Here is a 23,293-nt window from a genome sequence, read left to right as displayed (position 1 = left end):
AGAAAGATGTCTCTCGTGTGTTTTTCTGTATGAGAGAAATAATCAAAAGGATTTCTGTAAGAGGAAATAACCTAGATAGTTTCTGTTGTCACAAAATTTGGTATTCCAATGATTCATAAATGAACTTCATTCCATCTTTTAATAAATTTGTCTGGTGAATGTCTTTTTTATAATATTTTCACTGAGTTTTAATATAACAACAAAAAAGTGAACTGTAACAAAGTATCAAATGACACAGAGAGTTAACCAAACATTTTCCCCAAATCTAACATGAGGGTTAGGGTGTGTAATATTTTAAGACTTAATTGAAACAAGAGAATCACTTAGCTTTTTTAATGATCTGGTGCATGCCTACTTCATTATAAGTAAGCTTGTGTTGTTGTTGTTGTTGTTGTTTTTTAAAAAAGCAGTCCACATATGCTTGTAGCAGTTGAAAATTGAAAGAGACCCCAGAGATTTCCAAAATCATGCTATATTCTGTCTAAATACAATTGCCTTATCTGATTCAGCGGGAGGGGAATCAGTGACCCGTCCAACAGATGAGTCTGCTTACAAGGAAAGACACTTCTAACTTTGTTCTTTTCAACCCTTCTTCCAAGCTTTGTGTCCTTTTAGTAACCTCCTTTATTTGTCCCTTCAATTCATTCACCGTCACTTCTATTTTTTTATCCATTTGTCCTATTTTTTTATCCACCTGTTCTAATTTGGATTCTATATTTTTTTCAGTTTGTTTTATGTCCTTTTTAATTTCAGCAAACATTTTCAATATATCCCCTTTAAGTTCTGACTCCTGTCTTGAGCCCTTCCTGTCCCCTGATGTTGCTCCCTCACTTGTCTTTTTCTGTGAGTGAGTTTTTTTCTTGCTGCTTCCATCTTTGGGCTAATAATATTCTTGCTGTGGCTGTTGCATATAAAAACAGTTTCTTGTCTATGTATTTCACTACCCACAATACCAATTAAGAAGGCTTCTGGGTTTTTTTTACAAATGTTTATTTCAACATTTTCAAAATTTCATTGTATATCATCTCCCAGAAAGCCTTTACCTTTACCTCCTTAAAAGTCCACCACATGTGGTAGAAAGTACCTTCTTTTCCTTTACCTTTCCAACATTGGTTATTTACTTTATACATTTTTGCTAACTTCACTGGTGTAATGTACCATGTACACATCATTTTCATTACATTTTCTTTAAGGGTCTTATAGGTGGTGTCAGGCTGGTTATGAAATGCCTTCCCTGGAAAGGCCCACCTGGTGCCATCTTTGTGGTCTTTATTGTCCGAAGTTTTAAAACTGAACCTTTGAATTCACAGGGTTTTAGATGTGTGCTGTGTATATTTTTTGTGATGTTGTATATTCATCTTAATATTGTGTTATTGAAACTGTTGCTTTTTAAAACTAGAGTGCGGGGGCTGCTTCTATTGAGATTTATTTTTTAATTAATTAAATGTGTTTGCCCAGAACAACACAAAGAGACTTACAACGAGCCATTTGTGCATTTTAGGGAGGGCATCGCCATATCCCAGTTCCCTTTTGGCAACATCTCTTCCCCCACCTCTTCATTTCACTTTAGGAAGCAGTTGAGCACACTTCCAGCTTTCTGCATTCTGAGACCTTTTCCTTCTCTTAGCCAGGTGACCTTTGCATCTTCCTAGGGCTGAGCACTATGGGAAGCAGCTCCTCCTAACCAGTGGCGTAGCATGGGTTGTCAGCACCTGGGGCAAGACAAGTAATTTGCTACCCCTAACCCGTGGAGCCAGGTAGGGCTGCGAGTGCGAGCGCGCCCGCCCCCCCGATATTGTGCCCGGTGCGGCCGGGCCCCCCTGCGCCCCCACGCTAAGCCACTGCTCCTAACCCACTTCTGTCTGCCACGACCACAAGAGGTGAATGTTTCACCTTGTCACCCCTAGTTTGCTCGCACACACTCTGACACACATGCTGCCTGTATCTCCTCTTCCTGCTCCTCTCACAGCTGATAAGAAGGGACACACTTACTCTTCATTTCATTTCATTTTTATTGGTGAAATAACAGAACAGGCAATCCATCAACATAACATGAGGGTTAGCGTGTGTAATATTTTAAGACTTAATTGAAACAAGAGAATCAATTAGCTGGTTTTTATGATCTGGTGCATGACTACTACATTATAAGCAAGCTTGATTTTATTTTTTTAAGCAGCCTAAATATAATTGAAAGTTGAAAGAGACCCCAGAGATTTCCATAATCATGCTATATTCTGTCTAAATACAATCCCTTTATCTCATTCAGGGGGTGGGGAATCGGTGACCCCACCAACAGATGAGTCACTGCTGCTTACAAGGAAGGACAGAAAGAGAAGCAGTCGGCACAGTGCAAACACACCAGCAGGAGTACTGGATTGGCTCTGCCAGTGTGTTTGCACCACACCAAGCTCCCCAATGACTTGCCTCTCTCCCTTCCAGCAAGCAGCAGCAGTTCAGCTGTCAGGAGGCCAGGTAAGCACCACCACTCCACCCTGTCATCCTCTGTTGCCAGTGGAAGAGGGCTGTGCAGCAGGGTGGTGGATCAGTCACAACAGAACATCTTCACGTCACGAAGTTCTACTTTACCAAGCATTTGATTCTCATTCGCCACCCTTGTTTGGATGCCACATATGAAGCCACTAGGGCAGCGCTTGCTCATTTTGCCCTCTTCCATCCGTTGAAAGATATCTTTCTTCACTTTAGCCCCACCACTGCAGAGGACCTCAAGGTTACTGACTGCATGAGGAACTAGCGGTTGTGGTAATTCAATAGTCAAAGAAAAGGACACCATGTTGCCTCGGGGGCATTTCTGAACCGCAACCCATTCCCCGAGCCTGTAAAGAAAAGGACAAGGATGGCAATGTCTAAATAGAAATTTATATACCACAACTTTGCCAATGAATTTTTATTTTTAAAGTCTCTCCAGAGATATAATTCCAAATTAGAGCAAAAAGATTTATTTCAGAAAGGATGTATAGAACAGATTCGCCTTCAAATGTGAACCAATTTGAATTTTGCCTCCATCCCTAGAAGTAAGTTTCACAGGACTTTGTGCAAGCCTGTATATTTTGGGGCTGTTAAATTCAGAGTGTGTCCAGATTACCATTTGCCTTTAATCTAGCATGAAATATTTCAATCTACCCCTCCCGCTCCTACCCCAAACCTCCAAGCAACAAGTTAATAAAGGAAGAGAAATTCAAAAAGCTACTCACTTTCCACTTTTAGACTCTACTGTTTTTCCATCAGTGCAGTGGAGACGGATGCCCTTCAGAGTGAAATCTGTTCTATAGGCTTCGTTTACATCTCTGCGAAACTGGTGGAGAACGGGGGGGGGGGGAGAGAGACTGGTGCTTCAATCTTCATCTGCAGTACTGGCAACATTTATTTGTGAGCAAAACAACATTTTTTCAGTGCAAATTTCTATGTGCAAGGGCTTGCAATGACCTAGCTAGATCAGCAATGAGCAGTACTAGCTCATGTCATGTGCACACAATTGCCCACAGGTACTGGACATAGATGAGGATTTACATTCACCTCAAAGAACAAAAACATTTCCATCTGAAGGATGGAGATGAACAAATGTGGGGTGGGGAATCAGCCTTTCTATTCAGCAGTGGCAGACCTTGGGGTCTCAAATTTCAGTAGCGCCCTGTACAATGCCAAAATTTGGCACCCCTCCACTTCCTGATTTCCAGTCTAAATAATAGTTGTGGCACACTCTGAGGCACCCCCAGAACTCTTCACGCAGTGCAACCAAACCAGCCACGCTCCCCTAAATCTGTCCCTGCTAATTGCTGACATAGAAAACCTGCATCCAGTTCTGTGCAATCCAGATGAGCAAACATTATGAGAAATGTAACAGCTCTCAGAATGAAACCGACACAGGCCTGTTCTTACGTCTCTTTATTATTTGAGAGAAAGGAGAAAATCCGTCCCCTAGTTATAGTATGTCAGACCATTTGGTCTTCTAGACCATTTCTGTCTGCTCTGACCAGGAATAGCTCAACAGGATCCCAAAGCAAACCCTTTCCCAGGGTTTTAACCAGAGACCTTCCATATGAAAAGCATATATTCTGCCACTGAGATGTGGTCCCTTCTACCTACCCACTCCCCTCCTTTCACAACTCAAAGTTGTCATTGTTGCATGAGCTGTTTGGGTGCCAGGTGAGAAGATTCTCTGGATGTCTAGAGCTGTTCTTTTCCTCTCCTGCTTCTGCCTCTTTTTCTGGTTCTTGGAATCTCCACAGTTTGCCCTTCCTTTCTTCCCAACGACCAGGATGCGTCTTTCTTGTGGTTGGCTCATCTGAAATTCGGGTACTACCTGGAAGTTATTTTCTGCAGTTCCTACTGCAGGATAATTGTGAGCGGGTGTGAAATCATCCCCTCCACACACACAGCAACTGTACTTTGCAAGGAGGCTTAGGCATGTCTGAAGAATTCTCTGTATAATTAACTTAATATGTCTATTCAGAAGTCTTTCTTTGTTTAATGGGGCTTACTCCCAAATACATAGGTACAATATTGCAGTCCTTGCTTTGGTTTAGGGTTGGCCTTGAGGGAAAGTAGGGGTTTTGTGCCTTTCCCAGCTGTGTCAGAGACAGAAATTCAGCAGGCATTCAGAGGTGTCGGAGCCTCTGCTACGACCGAGCTGGAAAAGCTCATCCTCCAGTCGAGTCCTTCGGAATCGCCTCCAACGATGATTAACGACCTTAGCCTCTGATAAGGCTCCAGGCACGTTTCCTCATTACGCAGAGTATCCAGCAGCAGGGAAGGACGAGAAATATGAGCTACATTGCAGAGAGTTTGATTTCTGGTTACGCAGACAGAAAAGCATACATCCGCTCTCTGTGAAAGCAGAGAGCAACTGGAAAACAAAGGAACACGAAACCAATAACATCACATCTGTCTCCCATCTTCCGTGAGACTTCCAATAGCCTTGACTCTCTGGAATGTAAACAGAGTCCTGTGACTCCAAGCACTGCACAGTGGCAACACACAGAAACCTAACATGAGGACCCAGGCCATATACTGTGTGTTGGGGACAGAAAATCCTGTTGGCATGCCTGGGATTCAGTAATTAGTAAACTGAACTGTATATTAGATGCTACAGACTTGGCATCTTGGTGTTTCTGGGACCCTGCGTGGGTTCTGTGATAGAGGCTGCATTTTTCATTCTGTCTGCTGCTTTCCCTGCCCTTCTTTCTAAATAAAGGTGTTTGTTTGTTATAGATAGGCATTTACCTTCATTTGGAATCCGTTTGCATATCCCGTGGGACAGAATTCAGGTTTTCCCCATATACCATCGTTCCCTCCATTGGACACAGTGAGGACTGCATTATGTTTTCGGTCTTCTGCATCACAGAGATGGTAGGAGAAGAAGAGGAAGACCACAGCGCTGAGAGGGAGCTCCATAGAAAGTGATCTGCACCAGACCTAGCTGGAAAAATGAATTGGATGAATAACAGCCTTGAGAATTTATTCCTTAGGAATAGTGGCTCTTTCCTCTGGTCCCAAATTTGCATTTTCCTCTGTAGGGAAGTGTGGTTACTTTTGGTTGATGAAGTAAAATCAATTGATTGCTTTTCTGACTACACCTTTTGATTTCTAACTAACTAAAACGTGAATTTCTTACCCACCCTTCACACTTGCCAAAATGTACAGCCGTACCTTGGTTCTTGAACAGAATCCGTTCCAGAAACCCGTTCAACTTCCAAAAACGTTAAAAACCAAGACATGGCTTCTGATTGGCTGTAGGAGCTTCTTGCACTCAATAGGAAGCCACGGAAACCCCGTCGGATGTTTGGGTTCCAAAGAACATTTGCAAACCAGAACACTCACTTCCAGGTTTGCAGCGTTCAGGAGCCAAAACGTTCGGGTCGCAAGGCATTCAACAACCAAGTTGTTGTATTTCCTATGTCTTGGCAATTTGGCCTTCCTATTAAAACTCCCCCTCCAATTTTTGTTTCTCTTTTTCTTAAGGGATTTCGCTCTCTCTCTCTCTCTCTCTCTCTCTCTCTCTCTCTCACACACACACACACACACACACACAAAAACCAGTCTCAGGTGTAAGATAGAAGGGAGAAATTTTCACACCTAGGGATGGAAATACAAATTGTCATTAAACTTGAAATAACTTGTCATTTAACTTGAAATAACTTGAAATAAACACATACTTCCTATCAGCCCCAAATAGCTCAATAAAGTAAAATGAAAACTGGGTGGGCTTTCCTTACTTCTGTCTCTGATTAATGCCTTAGGCTCTTAGCAGAGCCAATCACCTTCCCACCAACTCTACAGGGAAAAGGTACCCTGCAGTCAACCCATCCTTAAGCATCTTGGAACTTATTGTAGCAAACTCACAGCATTATTAATTCCACACCAGAGCACCAGTTTGAAAAACAGTTGGAAACTGTTCCTAAGAGATGAACTGGTCCTCTTTCCCACAGCTTTGCAGGGCACAGTGGGGTAAACCAGTGAGCTTCTGCAGGCACCGATCAGGCCTCTGTAATTCTGGCCATGTTGCAACCCTTGTCTTCCCTTACCAAACTTCTTAGAGCAGAGCAATGTAATTCTTCTTACTGTCTCTCAGCTGCCAGGCAGAATGAAAGCATCCTTAAGACAAGTGAGGAAATATGAATGTGAGGAGGGGATTTATAGGGGGCGGGACAATGAAGTGTAGGAACTCTCTGTCCTGAGCAACACCTCCTCTGAGCCATCACAAAGCAGAGCATTGGGAAGGCTATGAAATCTTCTTTGCCCCCCCCATTACCAGTGCCTTTAGGAAATGCCTCCACAACCAGAACCCATTTGCCTGTGAGAGTGGGAAGGGCTGTCAGAAGGGTGAGGACATCATGTCAGTGCCAAAGACCAGTACTGTGCACTGTGCTTTAGAACAGGATTCGGCAACTCACTGCTCTATGATCCGTTATCAAAAATAGGGAGTGATCCAGGGATGGGTGCAGGGTGGGCAGGCAGGGGTGGGTGGGTGCAGGGTGGGTGGCAGGGGTGGGTGCAGGGTGTCTCCCCCTACCACAGCCAGCCCTTTCTCTCTCTCCCTCCCTCCCCCAGCAGCTCTCTCTCTCTCCCCCCCAAACCAGTTGGGCTGCGGAGCTGTCCTGTGCGAAACTTCTCCTACCCTGAAATATACTTGGAGTCCTGCCTCTGGCCTTTATATACATTATTTACACAATGAGTCCCGTCTGATTGGCTGATTCTGCTTCCCCCCTGGAGCCTGATGGGTCTTCTCCTGCAAGCCAATCTGTTGTTGCATTCTACGATCCTACCTGCCTATTGTTCTTGCATCCAAGCTTAGTACATAACATACCCACACCCCCAAAACAGCGTGCGATCTCTCTTCCGCCTTGTCAACAGGAGCCACGCAGCTGATTTGGATCCTGATGCCTGGCTTAGAGGGTAGCATGAGACTCTTAATCTCAGGGTCATGGGCTTGAGCCCTACATCCTTATTCTATTATTATTCTCATTATTCCTAAATAACGTATGTGCACAAAGTTTTACCTTCCTCCCACAGTGGTACCTGTTTATCTACTTGCACTGATGTTCTTGCACTAGTCTGAATTTTCCAAAGTAGCAGCTTGCAACATGAATAAGCAGTTATCTGTTCATAATTACATGTCCCTAATTGTGTACAAGTATTATTGGTTCTAGATTGAGATTTACATTCCCAGCTGCATCAAAAGACAGTAGCTTTTTGGTGCAACCAGTTCAATGGGCCCCAAGTAAGCAAACTTGATAGGGAAAAATTAATCTTGCTGATGGCTGCCTAAGGCATCCTCAATCCCTCTCTTATGTCTTCGTGTGCTACAGCAGGTTTCCTCCAGTTTGTGAAATTAGGGTTGCCATATTATTTCAAAAAGTAAGAATCCAAACACAAAAAGTTGTTAAGATTTCGGGGGGGAAGTTGTTGAAATCCTGGACGTGTCAGGGAAAATCTGGACGTATGGCAACCCTCCTAGAAAACACCAGAATTTACCTGGGTTGCTTCCACACTAACCGTTTAGTCTGTATTTTCCAGTTGGGCGCTCACTTTTCAGGAAGATAAACCTGACCACAATATTGCCAGCTCATTGCACTCCAAACTTTTCTGTATCCTTGTCCCTTTTTTCCTCCAGTCCATCCAGTTTTCTTTTATGTAAAAAGCAATTCACTCTAAGCCTCTTCAGTGTGGATTGACAAAGTGGCATGGAGACTTTTTAGAGCTATTAAATCTTTAAGCATGGCAGTCAAAACTTCAAAGCACCTTGCAGGCAGCAATATACAGGCAAAGGGTTCAGAAAGAAAGATGGGAAGCAACTATATATATATATATATATATATATATATATATATATATGCAGGTTTTGGTGTCTTCGGGTGTCTTCCCGTGTAAGAGTCGGGGTGTCTGTGCGACGTTTCGACGAGGTCTCACTCGTCATCTTCAGGCTGGTGCTTTCGGCTTCTTGTTACTGGAACAGATAATATATATATATATATATATATATATATATATATATGCAGGTTTTGGTGTCTTCGGGTGTCTTCCCGTGTAAGAGTCGGGGTGTCTGGGCGACGTTTCGACGAGGTCTCACTCGTCATCTTCAGGCTGGAGCTTTCGGCTTCTTGTTACTGGAACAGAGCAGAATCTGGTGTTTGAGTTCCTATAAATACTGTTGAGGGGTGTGGTGTATAGCCTCCAACGTTCTGGGCAGAGAGGAAGTTCCTAGATTAGTGTGCCTTTTCTTCTTTTGTTCCTTAATTACTTGAGGGATATCTTGAGTGATTTCATGAGTGATATTCTGAATACCACTGGGTGGGTCATTAAGTGTAGATTAGTGGTAAAGCTTTCGTGTCTTGACCTCTTGAGCTTGTGAAGAGTTTTTCTGAGAAGATGGCTGTGCTGCATTTAGTTGTTCACCAAAACCTGCATTCCTGTACCCGTGAAAATCTACGAAAGCATATATATATATATATATATATTACATTATTGTGACTATTCCTTGGGATCAGGGTATCAAAAAGAAGATATAGATAAGCCTTTACCTTCAGTGAGAATCTGTATGCATGTCCTTTGGGACAGAATTCAATTTTTCCCCATTCTCCCCACTCCCCGCCATGGGCCACCATGAGGACTGAATTATAGCTTCGATCTCCTGCCTCACAGAGGTGGTAGGTGAGGAACAAGAAGACCACAACACTGGTAGAGAGATCCATGGCAGGTGGACTGCACCAGATCAAACTGCAAAAACTGAATGGAAGAATAACAGCCTTGAGAATTTATTCCCCTGAAAGTGTGGTTCTCTCTCCTCTGTTCAAAAGGTTCCTGAATCTTGTGTTTCCCCCTGGAGGGAAGTGTGATTACTTCTGGTTGATGAGTAAAACCAATTAATGGCTTTTCTGACTACACTTCTGATTTCAATAGACAACTCAGAGTTGCTGGGCATTGGGGCTAGATCAATTCCTCAAACAGAAAGGCAAGGCAAGATGGCAAGAATTGTGCCACATTGGTAACCGCCGATGTAAGCTAACTAATTAAAATGTCCAGCTTCCGGTTCTTTTCTGCCTTAATGGAGGCAGACCCCACGATAGCAGAAAATTGTTGGCGAAGGAAAAACAAAGATAATTGAGGGTAATTATCCTTGCAAATTCCCCCCAGGGACAGGGAGAAATAGGCTTCACTCACAGTTCGTCTCTTTACCCAGGTTCTCACCAGGGAGGTGCTGGGTGCAAAAGCACTTTGCCTGCTGAAAACCCTCCAATGCCGCCATTAAGAAGCAGAGGTTATTATTGGATTGTAATTGAAAAGTAATAAAAATATTATTTTAAAAAACTAACTAAGATGTGCATTTCTTACCCACCCTTTGCCCTTGCTAAAATGTCTCTCCTATGCAAACTCCCTCCATTTCTGTTTTATAGACTTGCAACCCTTCAAAAGAAATGCATATTTAAATACCCTGAAAACTTGTGTGGAAAGTGGGGTACACTTTTCACAATAGGGCCTAATGCCACCCAGCTCTACTTCACTCAAGTCTGGACTCAGAAGAAAATAACATATCCATTCATCAATCCCTATATGGCAGGAGCAGGGAAGCGATTCTACCCCAAGAGGTAAATTGGAATGTGGCCAATCTTCCATGGGTGGATGGGGCCAAAAGCAGGATAAAAATCCAAATAAATAAATAGAAGTAGAAAATAAATAAAATCCACAGGCACACACATAGAGAGAGAAAGAGGCAGGCGGACAAGTATACATGCACACATTCAGAAAGCCAGAGATCCCTTTCCCTAACCTTTAAGAATAAAAATCAGCTTTTTACTCTCCAAGAGAAAGCAGAGTCTTTTTTCTGGCTTCAGCATTGTGCAAAGATTGAAGGTAAGTGAAATGCTGCCTGCACTTTAAAACTCAAGGCATTTGCAACCTCCTCCACCACACTCCTGGAGTAGGAATATGTGCAAATGTGGCCTTCGGCGCTGTGGGTTAAACCACAGAGGCTAGGACTTGCCGATCGGAAGGTTGGGGGTTCGAATCCCCGTGACAGAGTGAGCTCCCGTTGCTCGGTCCCTGCTCCTGCCAACCTAGCAGTTCAAAAGCACGTCAAAGTACAAGTAGATAAATAGGTACCGCTCTGGCAGCAAGGTAAACGCTGTTTCCGTGCGCTGCTCTGGTTCGCCAGAAGCGGCTTAGTCATGCTGGCCACATGACCCAGAAGCTGTACGCCAGCTCCCTCCGCCAATAAAGCGAGATGAGTGCCACAACCCCAGAGTTGGTCACAGCTGGACCTAATGGTCAGGGGTCCCTTTACCTTTACTCTCAAATAACAGCCCGAGGCTTATATCAGAGCTTAGCACTTTGAGCTCTTGGTGGTGCTTGGTGCCAGGGGTGCCGACTTGAATACAATATGGGGGGAGGCAGGTAAGCTCCGCCCCACATAATTGATCACATGATGCACACCATTTGAATGGCAATGCCCATCAACTTGGGGGGGGGGAGTGTGTTGATATATTCTGTTCCACCTTAAGAGGAACAGGCTGTTGTGTGTCACATGCCTGTTTACATTCCAGCACAGCTTGCTGGAAACTTCCATTTTAACGGTTTGCAGGGCATCAGTTGAAGAAGGAGCAAAAAGGGTTTTCTTGTGTGTGTGTGTTTCTTTGTGGCTCATTAGCTGTTTTCCTTGTGTAAAGGTCAGAGGGGGCAGGGTTTCTGTTGAGGCAGGGGATTAGCTGTGGGAGGAGCTTATCAGAGTTTGCAGGGCATCAGTTGAAGAAGGAGCAAAAAGGGTTTTCTTGTGTGTGTGTGTGTGTTTCTTTGTGGCTCATTAGCTGTTTTCCCTGTGTAAAGGTCAGAGGGGGCAGGGTTTCTGTTGAGGCAGGGGATTAGCTGTGGGAGGAGCTTATCAGAGTTTGCAGGGCATCAGTTGAAGAAGGAGCAAAAAGGGTTTTCTTGTGTGTGTGTGTTTCTTTGTGGCTCATTAGCTGTTTTCCCTGTGTAAAGGTCAGAGGGGGCAGGGTTTCTGTTGAGGCAGGGGATTAGCTGTGGGAGGAGCTTATCAGAGTTTGCAGGGCATCAGTTGAAGAAGGAGCAAAAAGGGTTTTCTTGTGTGTGTGTGTTTCTTTGTGGCTCATTAGCTGTTTTCCCTGTGTAAAGGTCAGAGGGGGCAGGGTTTCTGTTGAGGCAGGGGATTAGCTGTGGGAGGAGCTTATCAGAGTTTGCAGGGCATCAGTTGAAGAAGGAGCAAAAAGGGTTTTCTTGTGTGTGTGTGTGTGTTTCTTTGTGGCTCATTAGCTGTTTTCCCTGTGTAAAGGTCAGAGGGGGCAGGGTTTCTGTTGAGGCAGGGGATTAGCTGTGGGAGGAGCTTATCAGAGTTTGCAGGGCATCAGTTGAAGAAGGAGCAAAAAGGGTTTTCTTGTGTGTGTGTGTGTGTTTCTTTGTGGCTCATTAGCTGTTTTCCCTGTGTAAAGGTCAGAGGGGGCAGGGTTTCTGTTGAGGCAGGGGATTAGCTGTGGGAGGAGCTTATCAGAGTTTGCAGGGCATCAGTTGAAGAAGGAGCAAAAAGGGTTTTCTTGTGTGTGTGTGTGTGTGTTTCTTTGTGGCTCATTAGCTCTTTTCCCTGTGTAAAGGTCAGAGGGGGCAGGGTTTCTGTTGAGGCAGGGGATTAGCTGTGGGAGGAGCTTATCAGAGTTTGCAGGGCATCAGTTGAAGAAGGAGCAAAAAGGGTTTTCTTGTGTGTGTGTGTGTGTGTGTTTCTTTGTGGCTCATTAGCTGTTTTCCCTGTGTAAAGGTCAGAGGGGGCAGGGTTTCTGTTGAGGCAGGGGATTAGCTGTGGGAGGAGCTTATCAGAGTTTGCAGGGCATCAGTTGAAGAAGGAGCAAAAAGGGTTTTCTTGTGTGTGTGTGTGTGTTTCTTTGTGGCTGGTTAGCTGTTTTCCCTGTGTAAAGGTCAGAGGGGGCAGGGTTTCTGTTGAGGCAGGGGATTAGCTGTGGGAGGAGCTTATCAGAGTTTGCAGGGCAGCGGCGCGCGCAGTTAGATCCATCTTTTAGATTTAGGGGAGCTAGTCTCAAACGTTTGTGGGGGGAGATCTAGGTGTTTTTTTGTGTGGGGGAAGTTATTTGTCCTGTCTTCAAGCTTTTTATGATGGAGGACCTCTGTAGCCAACCCCAACGACACGATCTCAAGATGGAAGGGGAGGGAACAGCTGCAGTCGCCTGCGATTCCTGCGCAATGTTTGCCATCTTGCCAAAGGTTGCAGGCAGCTTTACCTGCAGCAATTGCATGTTGATTGCTCTCTTAAAAGACAAAGTCCAGCAACTGGAGGAACGTGTAGCTACGCTCCAAAGAATTAGAGAGCTGGAGCTCTTCTTGGAAGCAACAGAGCACACCGTCTCCACCAAGGAGGAGACAGGGGACTCCCCTGAGAAGGAGTCTAGTTCACCAACACAGGAGCCAGATATATGGAGAAACGTGACTCAAAGAAGTAGGAGGCCCAGGGTTCACTCTGATTGCTTAGAAATACACAATCGCTTTGAGGTCCTCTCCCCTAGCATGGAAGACGAAGAGCAGACTCCATTTGAGGATCTCTCCCTCATTACAGTCGATCAGGTATATGAAGACGAGCAGCAAAGTCAGTCCTCAGGGAATGTGCAGGCGACCTTGGAACGGACAGCTCACGGAAGAACCCCGACCAAACCCAAGAGGAGGCGTGTAGTGGTGATAGGGGATTCCCTACTGAGGGGAACAGAAGCAGTGATCTGTGGGCCTGACAAGATGTCTCGGGAAGTGTGCTGTCTCCCCGGGGCTAAGATCCAAGATGTAACTGAACGACTGCAAGGAATCATAAAACCCACTGACAAATACCCCTTCCTCTTGGTTCATGTGGGAACCAATGACACTGCAAGCAATAGCCTCCAGAAGATCAAAAGAGACTACGAGGCTCTCGGCAGGAAATTGAAGCAACTAAATGCACAAATTGTCATCTCATCTGTCCTCCCAGTTGAACGACGTGGCCCAGGGAGAGAGGGGAAAATAGTGGAAGTGAACAGCTGGCTTCGCAAATGGTGTAAACAGGAACGGTTTGGATTCTTAGATCACAGACTGCAGTTTCTTGAAGATGGACTTCTGGCAAGTGATGGGCTGCACCTCACAACGGTTGGGAGAAATGTTTTTGCCAAAAATCTCAGAAACCTCATCAGGAGGGCTTTAAACTGACTAATATGGGGGAGGGAGACAGTGCTCCTGAAGGTAGGAGCCTATCAATTAATGAAGATGATCATCCAAATGTCATAGACCAAATGGAGAAAACAGCACACGGACCTAGTGGTGGGAGGAAAAAATCCTTAAATAAGAGACACGGGGGAATGATTAATGGACTTCAATGTCTGTACACTAATGCGCAAAGCATGGGAAATAAACAAGATGAGCTTGAGCTCTTGGTACAGCAAACTAAATATGACATAATAGGCATCACTGAAACCTGGTGGGATAAGTCCCACGATTGGAATGTAATAATGGGGGGATACAATCTATTTCAGAGAAACAGACCAGACAAGAAAGGAGGAGGAGTGGCGTTATATGTCAGGGATGTGTATACCTGTGAAGAGATCCAAGATTTAGATCCTCAAAGCCAAAGTGAGAGCATTTGGGTCAAAATTAAGGGAGAGAAGAATAAAAGAGACCTCATTGTGGGAGTTTACTATAGATCCCCAAGCCAAACGGAGGACATAGATGATGCCTTCCTGGAACAGATGGCCAAGCATGCAAAAGGAAGGGAGATAGTAGTAATGGGGGACTTCAATTACCCGGATATTTGTTGGACGTCAAACTCAGCCAAGAGCATAAGGTCAAACAGATTCCTCACTGGCCTTGCAGACAACTTCATTGTCCAGAAAGTGGGAGAAGCAACAAGAGGAACAGCCATTTTAGATCTGGTCCTAACCAATGTTGATGACCTGGTTAGTGGGGTAGAAGTGGAAGGATCATTAGGCGCGAGTGATCATGCTCTTCTGAAGTTTACTATACAGCGGAAAGGAGCAGCCAAGCATACTAGGACTCAATTTCTTGACTTTAAGAAAGCCGACTTCATAAAACTTAGGGAAGTGCTGGGTGAGATCCCATGGACAACAATACTAAAAGGAAAGGGAGTTCATGATGGCTGGGAGTTTGTTAAGAGGGAGATACTAAAAGCACAACGTCAGGCAATACCAATGAGACGGAAACATGGAAGGTGCCTAAAGAAGCCAGGGTGGCTATCTAAAGAACTTTTAACTGAATTAAGATTAAAAAAGGATGTGTACAAAAAATGGAAAAGGGGGGAAACCACCAAAGAGGAATTCAAACAAATAGCCAGCACATGTAGACACAAAGTCAGAAAAGCTAAAGCACAGAATGAACTCAGGCTTGCTAGAGAGGTTAAAAGCAACAAAAAAGGCTTTTATGGGTATGTTCGTAGCAAAAGGAAGAACAAAGAAACTGTGGGGTCACTCAGAGGAGAAGATGGTGAAATGCAAACAGGGAACACAGAAAGGGCTGAACTACTCAATGCCTTCTTTGCCTCAGTCTTCTCCGATAAAGAAAACAATGCCCGACCTGAAGAATTTGGAGCAAATGATTCAGCAAAGGAAACACAGCCCAGAATAACTAAGGAGATAGTACAAGAATATTTGGCTAGTTTAGATGTATTCAAGTCTCCAGGGCCAGATGAACTGCATCCAAGAGTATTAAAAGAACTGGCAGATGTGATCTCAGAACCACTGGCAGTCATCTTTGAGAATTCCTGGAGAACAGGCGAAGTCCCGGCAGACTGGAGGAGGGCAAATGTTGTCCCTATTTTCAAAAAGGGGAAAAGAGAGGACCCAAATAATTACCGCCCAGTCAGTCTGACATCAATAGCAGGGAAGATTCTGGAGCAGATCATTAAGCAAACAGTCTGTGAGCACCTAGAAAGGAATGCTGTGATCACCAATAGTCAGCATGGATTTCTGAAAAATAAGTCATGTCAGACTAACCTGATCTCGTTTTTTGACAGAATTACAAGCCTGGTAGATGAAGGGAACGCAGTGGATGTAGCCTACCTTGATTTCAGCAAGGCATTTGACAAGGTGCCCCATGATATTCTTGTAAAGAAGCTGGTAAAATGCGGTCTTGACTATGCTACCACTCAGTGGATTTGTAACTGGCTGACTGACCAAACCCAAAGGGTGCTCATCAATGGTTCCTCTTCATCCTGGAGAAGAGTGACTAGTGGGGTGCCACAGGGTTCTGTCTTGGGCCCGGTCTTATTCAACATCTTTATCAACGACTTGGATGATGGACTCAAGGGCATCCTGATCAAATTTGCAGATGACACCAAACTGGGAGGGGTGGCTAACACCCCAGAGGACAGGATCACACTTCAAAACGACCTTGACAGATTAGAGAACTGGGCAAAAATAAACAAGATGAATTTTAACAGGGAGAAATGTAAAGTATTGCACTTGGGCAAAAAAAATGAGAGGCACAAATAGAAGATGGGTGACACCTGGCTTGAGAGCAGTACATGTGAAAAGGATCTAGGAGTCTTGGTTGACCACAAACTTGACATGAGCCAACAGTGTGACGCGGCAGCTAAAAAAGCCAATGCAATTCTGGGCTGCATCAATAGGAGTATAGCATCTAGATCAAGGGAAGTAATAGTGCCACTGTATTCTGCTCTGGTCAGACCACACCTGGAGTACTGTGTCCAGTTCTCGGCACCACAATTCAAGAAGGACACTGACAAACTGGAACGTGTCCAGAGGAGGGCAACCAAAATGGTCAAAGGCCTGGAAACGATGCCTGATGAGGAACGGCTAAGGGAGCTGGGCATGTTTAGCCTGGAGAAGAGGAGGTTAAGGGGTGATATGATAGCCATGTTCAAATATATAAAAGGATGTCACATAGAGGAGGGAGAAAGGTTGTTCTCTGCTGCTCCGGAGAAGCGGACACGGAGCAATGGATCCAAACTACAAGAAAGAAGATTCCACCTAAACATTAGGAAGAACTTCCTGACAGTAAGAGCTGTTCGACAGTGGAATTTGCTGCCAAGGAGTGTGGTGGTGGAGTCTCCTACTTTGGAGGTCTTTAAGCAGAGGCTTGACAACCATATGTCAGGAGTGCTCTGATGGTGTTTCCTGCTTGGCAGGGGGTTGGACTCGATGGCCCTTGTGGTCTCTTCCAACTCTATGATTCTATGATTCTATGTATAATTTTGCATATGCTTCTTGCTTTGGACATGAAGGTGAGCAGACATGTTTTCTTTGTCCTGATGTAGGCTAAATAAACTACTCTAAATATGCTTTACACAGCCTCTCTCTGCCCTTCTGTTGTGAAGAGTTTTATTCTCTGCTGGCTTGCGTGCTCAACCTTCTGAAGGTTTCTGAGGCTTGAGTTGCAATTACATGCTAATCCAAGGACTGGAGATCGCCCAGCTGACAGCTGGTGGCCTGGAGCCAGCTGGGGGCCTGCCAATTGTTAGGATATTTCCGTTCCACCTTAAAAGGGAGCAGGCTTTGTGAGTCACAGAGTCTGCGCATGTCCTGTTCACAGGATGTTTATGTTTTCTGTTGCTTTCATTCTTCTCTCTCTGTGGAAGACACTGACGCAGAACGGTCATGTCTTTCTTTGTTCTGATCAACGCTGAATAAAGTCTGTAAATAATGCTCTCCGAGTGCGACTTTTGCTGTGCATTATCTGCTGATAAGAGTGTGCATGATCCCTGGAATGTGGCAAGGTATTTCCAGGAAACTCGTGTCGCTAAAAGCTCATACTGCGTGACTAGCAGCCGGCTTGGGGCCATGATGGACTTTATCTCCCTGGCAGTATCCCAACAACAGGTTTCGGGCCCAGATTCACGGCACTTACAGGAGAGTAAGACTGCGACACACTGCGTTGAAAGGTATGTGGAGGAAAAGCAAAAGTATGGCTTTCCTGATGCCGCGGAAGAGTCTTTGAACTCCGGCAGACTAATGGGTCTGGGAGCTGTGCCAGAGAGTTTGAGATTTATGGCTGCTGAGATAAGGAGTCTCTGAACTGAAAAAGACTCACGGCTAAAGTGAAAACCTGGAAATGGAGTTTTTCCAAGCTTCTCAAGCTTCTGAGGGCCCTAAGCTAAATAGGCACAATTATAAAACCTGGGCTGTGTGGTGTGAGAGTTTGCTGCGACAGTTTGGAGTGTGGCATACTGTGTGTGAAGCCCCTCCAGTTCCTCTGACAGAGAAATGGAAAGGCCAGAATTCAAGGGCCATTGACATACTAGTCTTGTCCGTCTCTCTGGAGGAAATTAAAACGTTGGCTGGCCACGTGACTGCATGTAAGATGTGGAATGCTTTGAAGATAGCCCATCAGCCAGTCATCCCAGCCCAGAGTTTGACTGCATTGAAGGTCCTGGCTGTTTCCCAGGATGCGAGTGAATGCAGGGATGCTGAGGGCACCGATTGCAAGCTGCAGGGGGAGCTGACTGTCACGTCATCCCAGGCAGCATTCCAGCCTCCAGGGGGAGCCAAGGAGTCGGCAGCTGAGAGCTCAGTTTCTCATGGGAACCAAGGTCATCGCCTTTGCAGAGGCCGGAAGGCTAGAGGTAAACAGAGGCAGACGCCTGCAGGTGGCCAGAAGCAGAGGGAGGGTGAAGAGCCCATGCCAGTGGAAAACAAGTTTTTGTTTGCTGGCACAGCTTCACCAAAGGCTAAAGGCACGTCTGATGGCCAGGAGCAGGGGGGCAAGTTGCAAAAGCCCACGCCAGTGGAAAACAAGGGTTTGCTTGCTGTAAAGACTGCTCCAAAAGCCAAAGGCAGGTTTGTTGTGGATTCAGGCGCCAGCCGCCATGTCACGAAAGACCGCCACCTATTTATCTCCTTCAAACCTCAATAAGGTGAGAACCACCTGGCTGACGGAAAGGCGTTGCAAATCGCAGGAGAAGGGACTGTGAGACTGGCAAGTCTGTGCACAACCATCAAAGATGTACTTTATGTTCCGGGAGCTGCAAGCAACTTGCTCAGTGTCCCACAGCTTACTGGGCGTGGTTTTGGGATTTCCTTCAAGAGGAGCGTCTGTGTCATCAGAAAAGGCAAAGAGGACATTTTGCATGCAAAGTTTATGGATGGTTGGTTCTATATAACTTATGACGACAGTGGTGCTGTTGATTCTTGTTGTGTTGCAAAAACTAACAAAGTTCTTCGTGCAGGATGCATTCACGATGCACACAGAAGGTTTTGTCACCTCTCTTGGAAGGCACTGGCCAAGATGCCAGAGGTGGTTGAGGGTTTGAACATCAAACCCTGTAAGTTTCACATAAAGTGTGTATCTTGTGCAGAGAACAAGGTGAAGGTTGCTCCAAAAGGCAAGGAGTCTAGCAGGCAGGCTTCCAAACCCTACCAGCTAGTGCATGCAGACCTGGTAGGTCCACTTGCGCCCTCTCTGGGAGGAGCAAGGTACTTCATGGTTCTAATTGATTCTTTTTCCAGGTACATTCATGTGTTTATGCTCGAGCAGAAATCGCAAGCGTTTCCGAAGTTCAAGGCATTCTGTGCTTGGTTGGAGAATGTTCACGGTAAACGTATTGGCTGTCTCTTTACTGATCGGGGCGGGGAGTTCACTTCTCAGCAGTTTGAAGCTTTCCTGACTGAGAAGGGAATCCAGCATGACTTGTCAACGCCTAGATCGCCATGGATGAATGGGCTTGCAGAGCGAGCAAATCAAACGTTGCTGCAAGGAATGAAAACCTTGTTGCATGATGCCAATCTCCCTGATAAGTTTTGGGGGGAGGCTCTGTCGAATTTTGCTTACACTTTTAATCGCAGATTGTCATCACCTATTGGTTGTACCCCCTATGAGAAGATGTTTGGTAAGAAACCCAACATCAAGCACATGAGAATCTTTGGTTCTGACATGTGGGTACACACCCCACAAAGCAACAAGCTTGGGAAGCGTGGGGCACATGGTTTGTTCATGAGGTACGAAAAAGGAGCATACAGGGTATGGATGACTAACTCTAAGTCTATTAAGTTCACAAGGAGTGTTGAGTACAATCCTAAGTGGGGGGGGGGAAATGTGGGAATTTTCCAGAGTTACCCAGAGGAGGATGAAGGTGATGTCAAGCAAGCAGCTAAAGCTGAGGAAGCTGCTGAGGATGAGGATGAGGATGAGGATGATGATCAGAGTTCGGATTCCAGTTCAGTGGGCGGCGCTGCTGCTGGTGTCAGTGACAGTGATGACACAGCAGACTACAAGAGCGCAAAGGCCTCAGTCAGACCATCTGATGCGTCTGACAATGAACTGGAAGAACCACTGTTCACCATTGGTCACTTTTCTCCTAAGAAAGAGGAGATGAGTCAAGAAGATTTGCGTCTAGTACGCAGATCTGAGAGAGCCACGAAGGGCAGACCTCCAAAGAGATTTGCTGATGAGTTTGCTAAGACAGCAACTGCTGTTCTTAGTAGCTCAGAAAAGGTGTGGGAACCTTCAAGCTTCAAAGAGGTTCAGGAGTTAACCTCTAAAGATGCTGAGCCTTGGCTTAATGCCATGAAGGCTGAAGTTGATTCCTTGAACAGGAACCAAACTTGGGAACTGGTACCGGTAGTCCCAGGAATGAGACTGGTTGGCAGCAAATGGGTCTTCAAGGCCAAGACAGACCAGAATGGCAAGGTTGTCAGACACAAAGCCAGATTGGTTGCCAGAGGTTTTTCACAGGTACCAGGACAGGATTACCACGAGACCTACTCACCCACCGTCAAATATGAGAGCATTCAGCTGATGCTCAAGATCGCTGCGGAGGAGAAACTGCATGTTTCCCATCATGACATTAATACAGCTTTTTTGTACGGGATTTTGGGGGAGGAGCTGTTTATGCTTCCACCTGACGGGATGCAGTCTGTAAACTGCGGAAATCCTTATATGGTCTCAAGCAGAGTGCCAGGTGTTGGAACACAAAACTCACTGAGACATTGCTTTCTCTAGGTTTTCACCAGGGCAAGGCTGATCTGTGTGTGTTTGTCAAGGAGGAGGGGCAAAACAAACTGTATTGTTTATGTTTTGTTGATGATCTTCTGATGTTTTGGAAGAATCAGGCTTTCTACCAAAGCACCCTGGCTCAGCTGAAGGAGCACTTTGACATGAAGGATCTTGGTGAGGTATCTGCAGGTGGAGAGGGACCAAGCAGGTAATTTTCTGGTACACCAAACACAGAAAATTGCTGATGTATTAACCAGGTTGAATTTGGTTGATGCAAACCCAGCAGACACACCGATGGTGACAGGTTACCAGGTAGACAGTACTGCTGAAGCGTTTTCTGACACAACACTGTACAGATGCATTCTAGGCAAGTTGAATTTCATTGCTAGATGCTCAAGACCTGACATAGCTGTAAGCTGTAACCTGCTTAGCAGACATGCCAACAATCCTACTGTTCAGGATTGGAAAGCTCTGAAGCGCATAGCCCGCTATTTGAAAGGGACTATGCACTACAGGCTGAGGTTCACCAGTCAGAAGACTGGAGGTCTTGAAATCTTTGCAGATGCAAGTTTTGGAAGTGACGACACAGATGGTACAAGCACTTCTGGAGTATGCTACATGTACAACTACTGCCTGTTTGACTGGTTGTGCAAGAAGCAGACAACAGTGAGCCTAAGTTCCTGTGAAGCAGAACTCAATGCTCTGTCATTTTCACTCATGGATTGTGATTGGTTGTTGCAACTGTTTAAGGACATCAGAGTGTCTGTGAAATGTCCTGTACAAGTGTATCAAGACAATAGATCGTGTTTGGCTTTGCTGAACTCAGAGAGTTGCAAGCAAAGAACCAAGTACTTGCAGATTAAGCTACATTGTGCAAGAGAGTGTATTCAGAAAGGACTCATTCAGGTGTCCTACACGCCAGGAAATGAAATTCCTGCTGATCTGTTGTCTAAGGTTGTTAACAGAGAACAACTTAAGGTTTATGTACAAAGGTTGCAATTGGGTTGAACCACAGGTACTACAGGTTACACGGAAAGGGGGAGGATGTTAGGATATTTCCGTTCCACCTTAAAAGGGAGCAGGCTTTGTGAGTCACAGAGTGTGTGCATGTCCTGTTCACAGGATGTTTAGGTTTGCTGTTGCTTTCGATTTCTCTCTCGGTCGGAGAAGACTGACGCAGACAGTCATGCTTTTCTTTTGTTCTGATCAATGCTGAATAAAGTCTGTAAATATGCTCTCCTGCTGTGCATCTTCTGCTGTGTGCATAATCTGCTGATAAAGAGTGCACGAGCCCTGGAATGTGGCAAGGTATTTCCAGGAAACTCGTGTCGCTAAAAGCACAGACTGCGTGACTACAGGGATCGATGGATCGTCCGGCAGCCGGCTTGGGGCCATGATGGACTATATCTCCCTGGCAGTATCCCAACAACATTCTTAGCTCTCTGAGTCTAACGATCCCAACCTCATTCTTAGCTCTCTGAGTCTAACGATACCAACTCTAGGTTGCCTTCCAAATTTCAGAGGAACCCCAGCCCAACATAACAAAGAGAGAAGAGACTGCAACAACAGAGTACAAAGGAAAGGAAAAGCAGAGTTTCTTCCTGAGGACCACACATGCCAAGGAAAGAGAGAGCAAGAGGAAAGCACCATCTATCCTGAGAGTGGGGAACCTCAAGCCCAGGGGTCAAATGTGGTCCCCCAGGCTTCTCTGCCTGGCCCTCATGAATATCTGTGATTGTCAGGGGTCAGGAAGAAGGGGCAGGCTGAGTATGAAAAGGCCAAGACCTACCTAACCAGTGGCTGTGCCTTCCTGAGAGAAAGTAGGCACAATATTGCAGCTCTCCTTCCTGGCGGATGCACTGGCCTAAAAAGATCAATACCTCTACTCAACAGCTGTTTAGCAGAGACCTTGATCCTGTGAGGTGCTGGTGCTGCTTTGCCCGTGGCTTTCTTGCAGGAAAGTCGCTACCACTTAAGTGAGTGAATCCCATCCTGCATGGTGCTGGTCACTGGACTGCATGAAGGAGCAGCAGGACCACACAGAATCAGGTCGTTCTGCTTAACATCTGATAGGCAAGAGCAACAAATACTACATGGCATCAAGGCACCCTGACCTTGTGGTGTGGGTGGCCCCTGGGTGGCACAGGGCAAATCCACCTACTCCAGGGGTCACAACACACAGCCCTACTTAGAAGTTGAGGTTTGGTAGACACGCTATACCTGATGAGGTCTACAAAAGACGCATTTTAAAAATCTAAGGAGGCAACTGCCTTCTTGACTTTCATGTTGGGAAAGGGATCTTAAAGGTTAGGGAAAGGTGGATCTGGCTGGCCATCTCACCACTAGAATTAAGACCACTACTGGAGTCAAACAGGGATGCATTTTGGCACCTTTCCTGTTCAATTTTTATATTAATGACATGGTTAAAGAACTGGAGGGCCTACAGTTTGCCCCTGTCACAATTCTCGACCAAAAACTCTCAGTTTTAATGTATGCTGATGACCTAGTACTTGTATCTAGAACCCAGGTGGGCCTGAGACGGCTGCTTGCAAAATGAAGTTCATATTGCACGAGGAATGCTTTATCTATAAACTATGATAAGACGCAGGTCATTGTATTTGCGAAGCGTTCTAAAAAGCATGTTTGGCACCTGGATGAACACATCATAAACCAAGTAAATACGTTTAAATATCTGGGATTGATTTATTCAGAAATGGCCTCTTGTAATACACAGCTATCCAATATTAAATTGCAAGCCTTTAAATCAGCAAAAGCCATTCTGAAATTTGCTGCATGTAAAGGTGGAAATCTGGTCAACCCAGCTCTATCTGTGTATAAA

The 23,293-nt window shown here is 45.3% G+C and overlaps 2 protein-coding genes across 2 annotated transcripts in view; one reads left to right on the top strand and one right to left on the bottom strand.

Moving 5' to 3' along the window:
- The window catches only part of LOC309531575 (uncharacterized protein), a 102,076-nt gene that overhangs the window by 56,398 nt on the left and 22,385 nt on the right, over nucleotides 1–23,293 (top strand). The gene's annotated exons all lie outside the window — the stretch shown is intronic.
- Nucleotides 226–5,467, bottom strand: LOC309530578 (vitelline membrane outer layer protein 1-like). The gene is made up of 4 exons (XM_082219647.1): nucleotides 5,242–5,467; nucleotides 3,213–3,313; nucleotides 2,048–2,834; nucleotides 226–265 (listed from the first exon to the last, which is right to left on the bottom strand). The coding sequence occupies exons 1-3, from the start codon at nucleotides 5,410–5,412 to the stop codon at nucleotides 2,543–2,545; spliced, it is 564 nt and encodes a 187-aa protein (XP_082075773.1). The 5' UTR covers nucleotides 5,413–5,467; the 3' UTR covers nucleotides 226–265; nucleotides 2,048–2,542.

This window comes from Podarcis vaucheri (assembly GCF_965113315.1).
Source record: "Podarcis vaucheri genome assembly, chromosome: 4".
NCBI lineage: Eukaryota > Metazoa > Chordata > Lepidosauria > Squamata > Lacertidae > Podarcis > Podarcis vaucheri.
Note: the sequence above shows the minus strand (reverse complement) of the source record. Positions and strands in the feature narration are given on the sequence as shown.

Bases quoted from the DNA above. Each gene is read 5' to 3' on its own strand.
- LOC309530578 (XM_082219647.1), bottom strand. From the start codon at position 5,412: ATGGAGCTCCCTCTCAGCGCTGTGGTCTTCCTCTTCTTCTCCTACCAT. The intron at 3,314-5,241 runs GTAAATGCCTAT...GTTCTCCACCAG, and splicing joins CAAACGGATTCCAAATGAAG to TTTCGCAGAGATGTAAACGA. The intron at 2,835-3,212 runs GTGAGTAGCTTT...TTTTCTTTACAG, and splicing joins GTAGAGTCTAAAAGTGGAAA to GCTCGGGGAATGGGTTGCGG.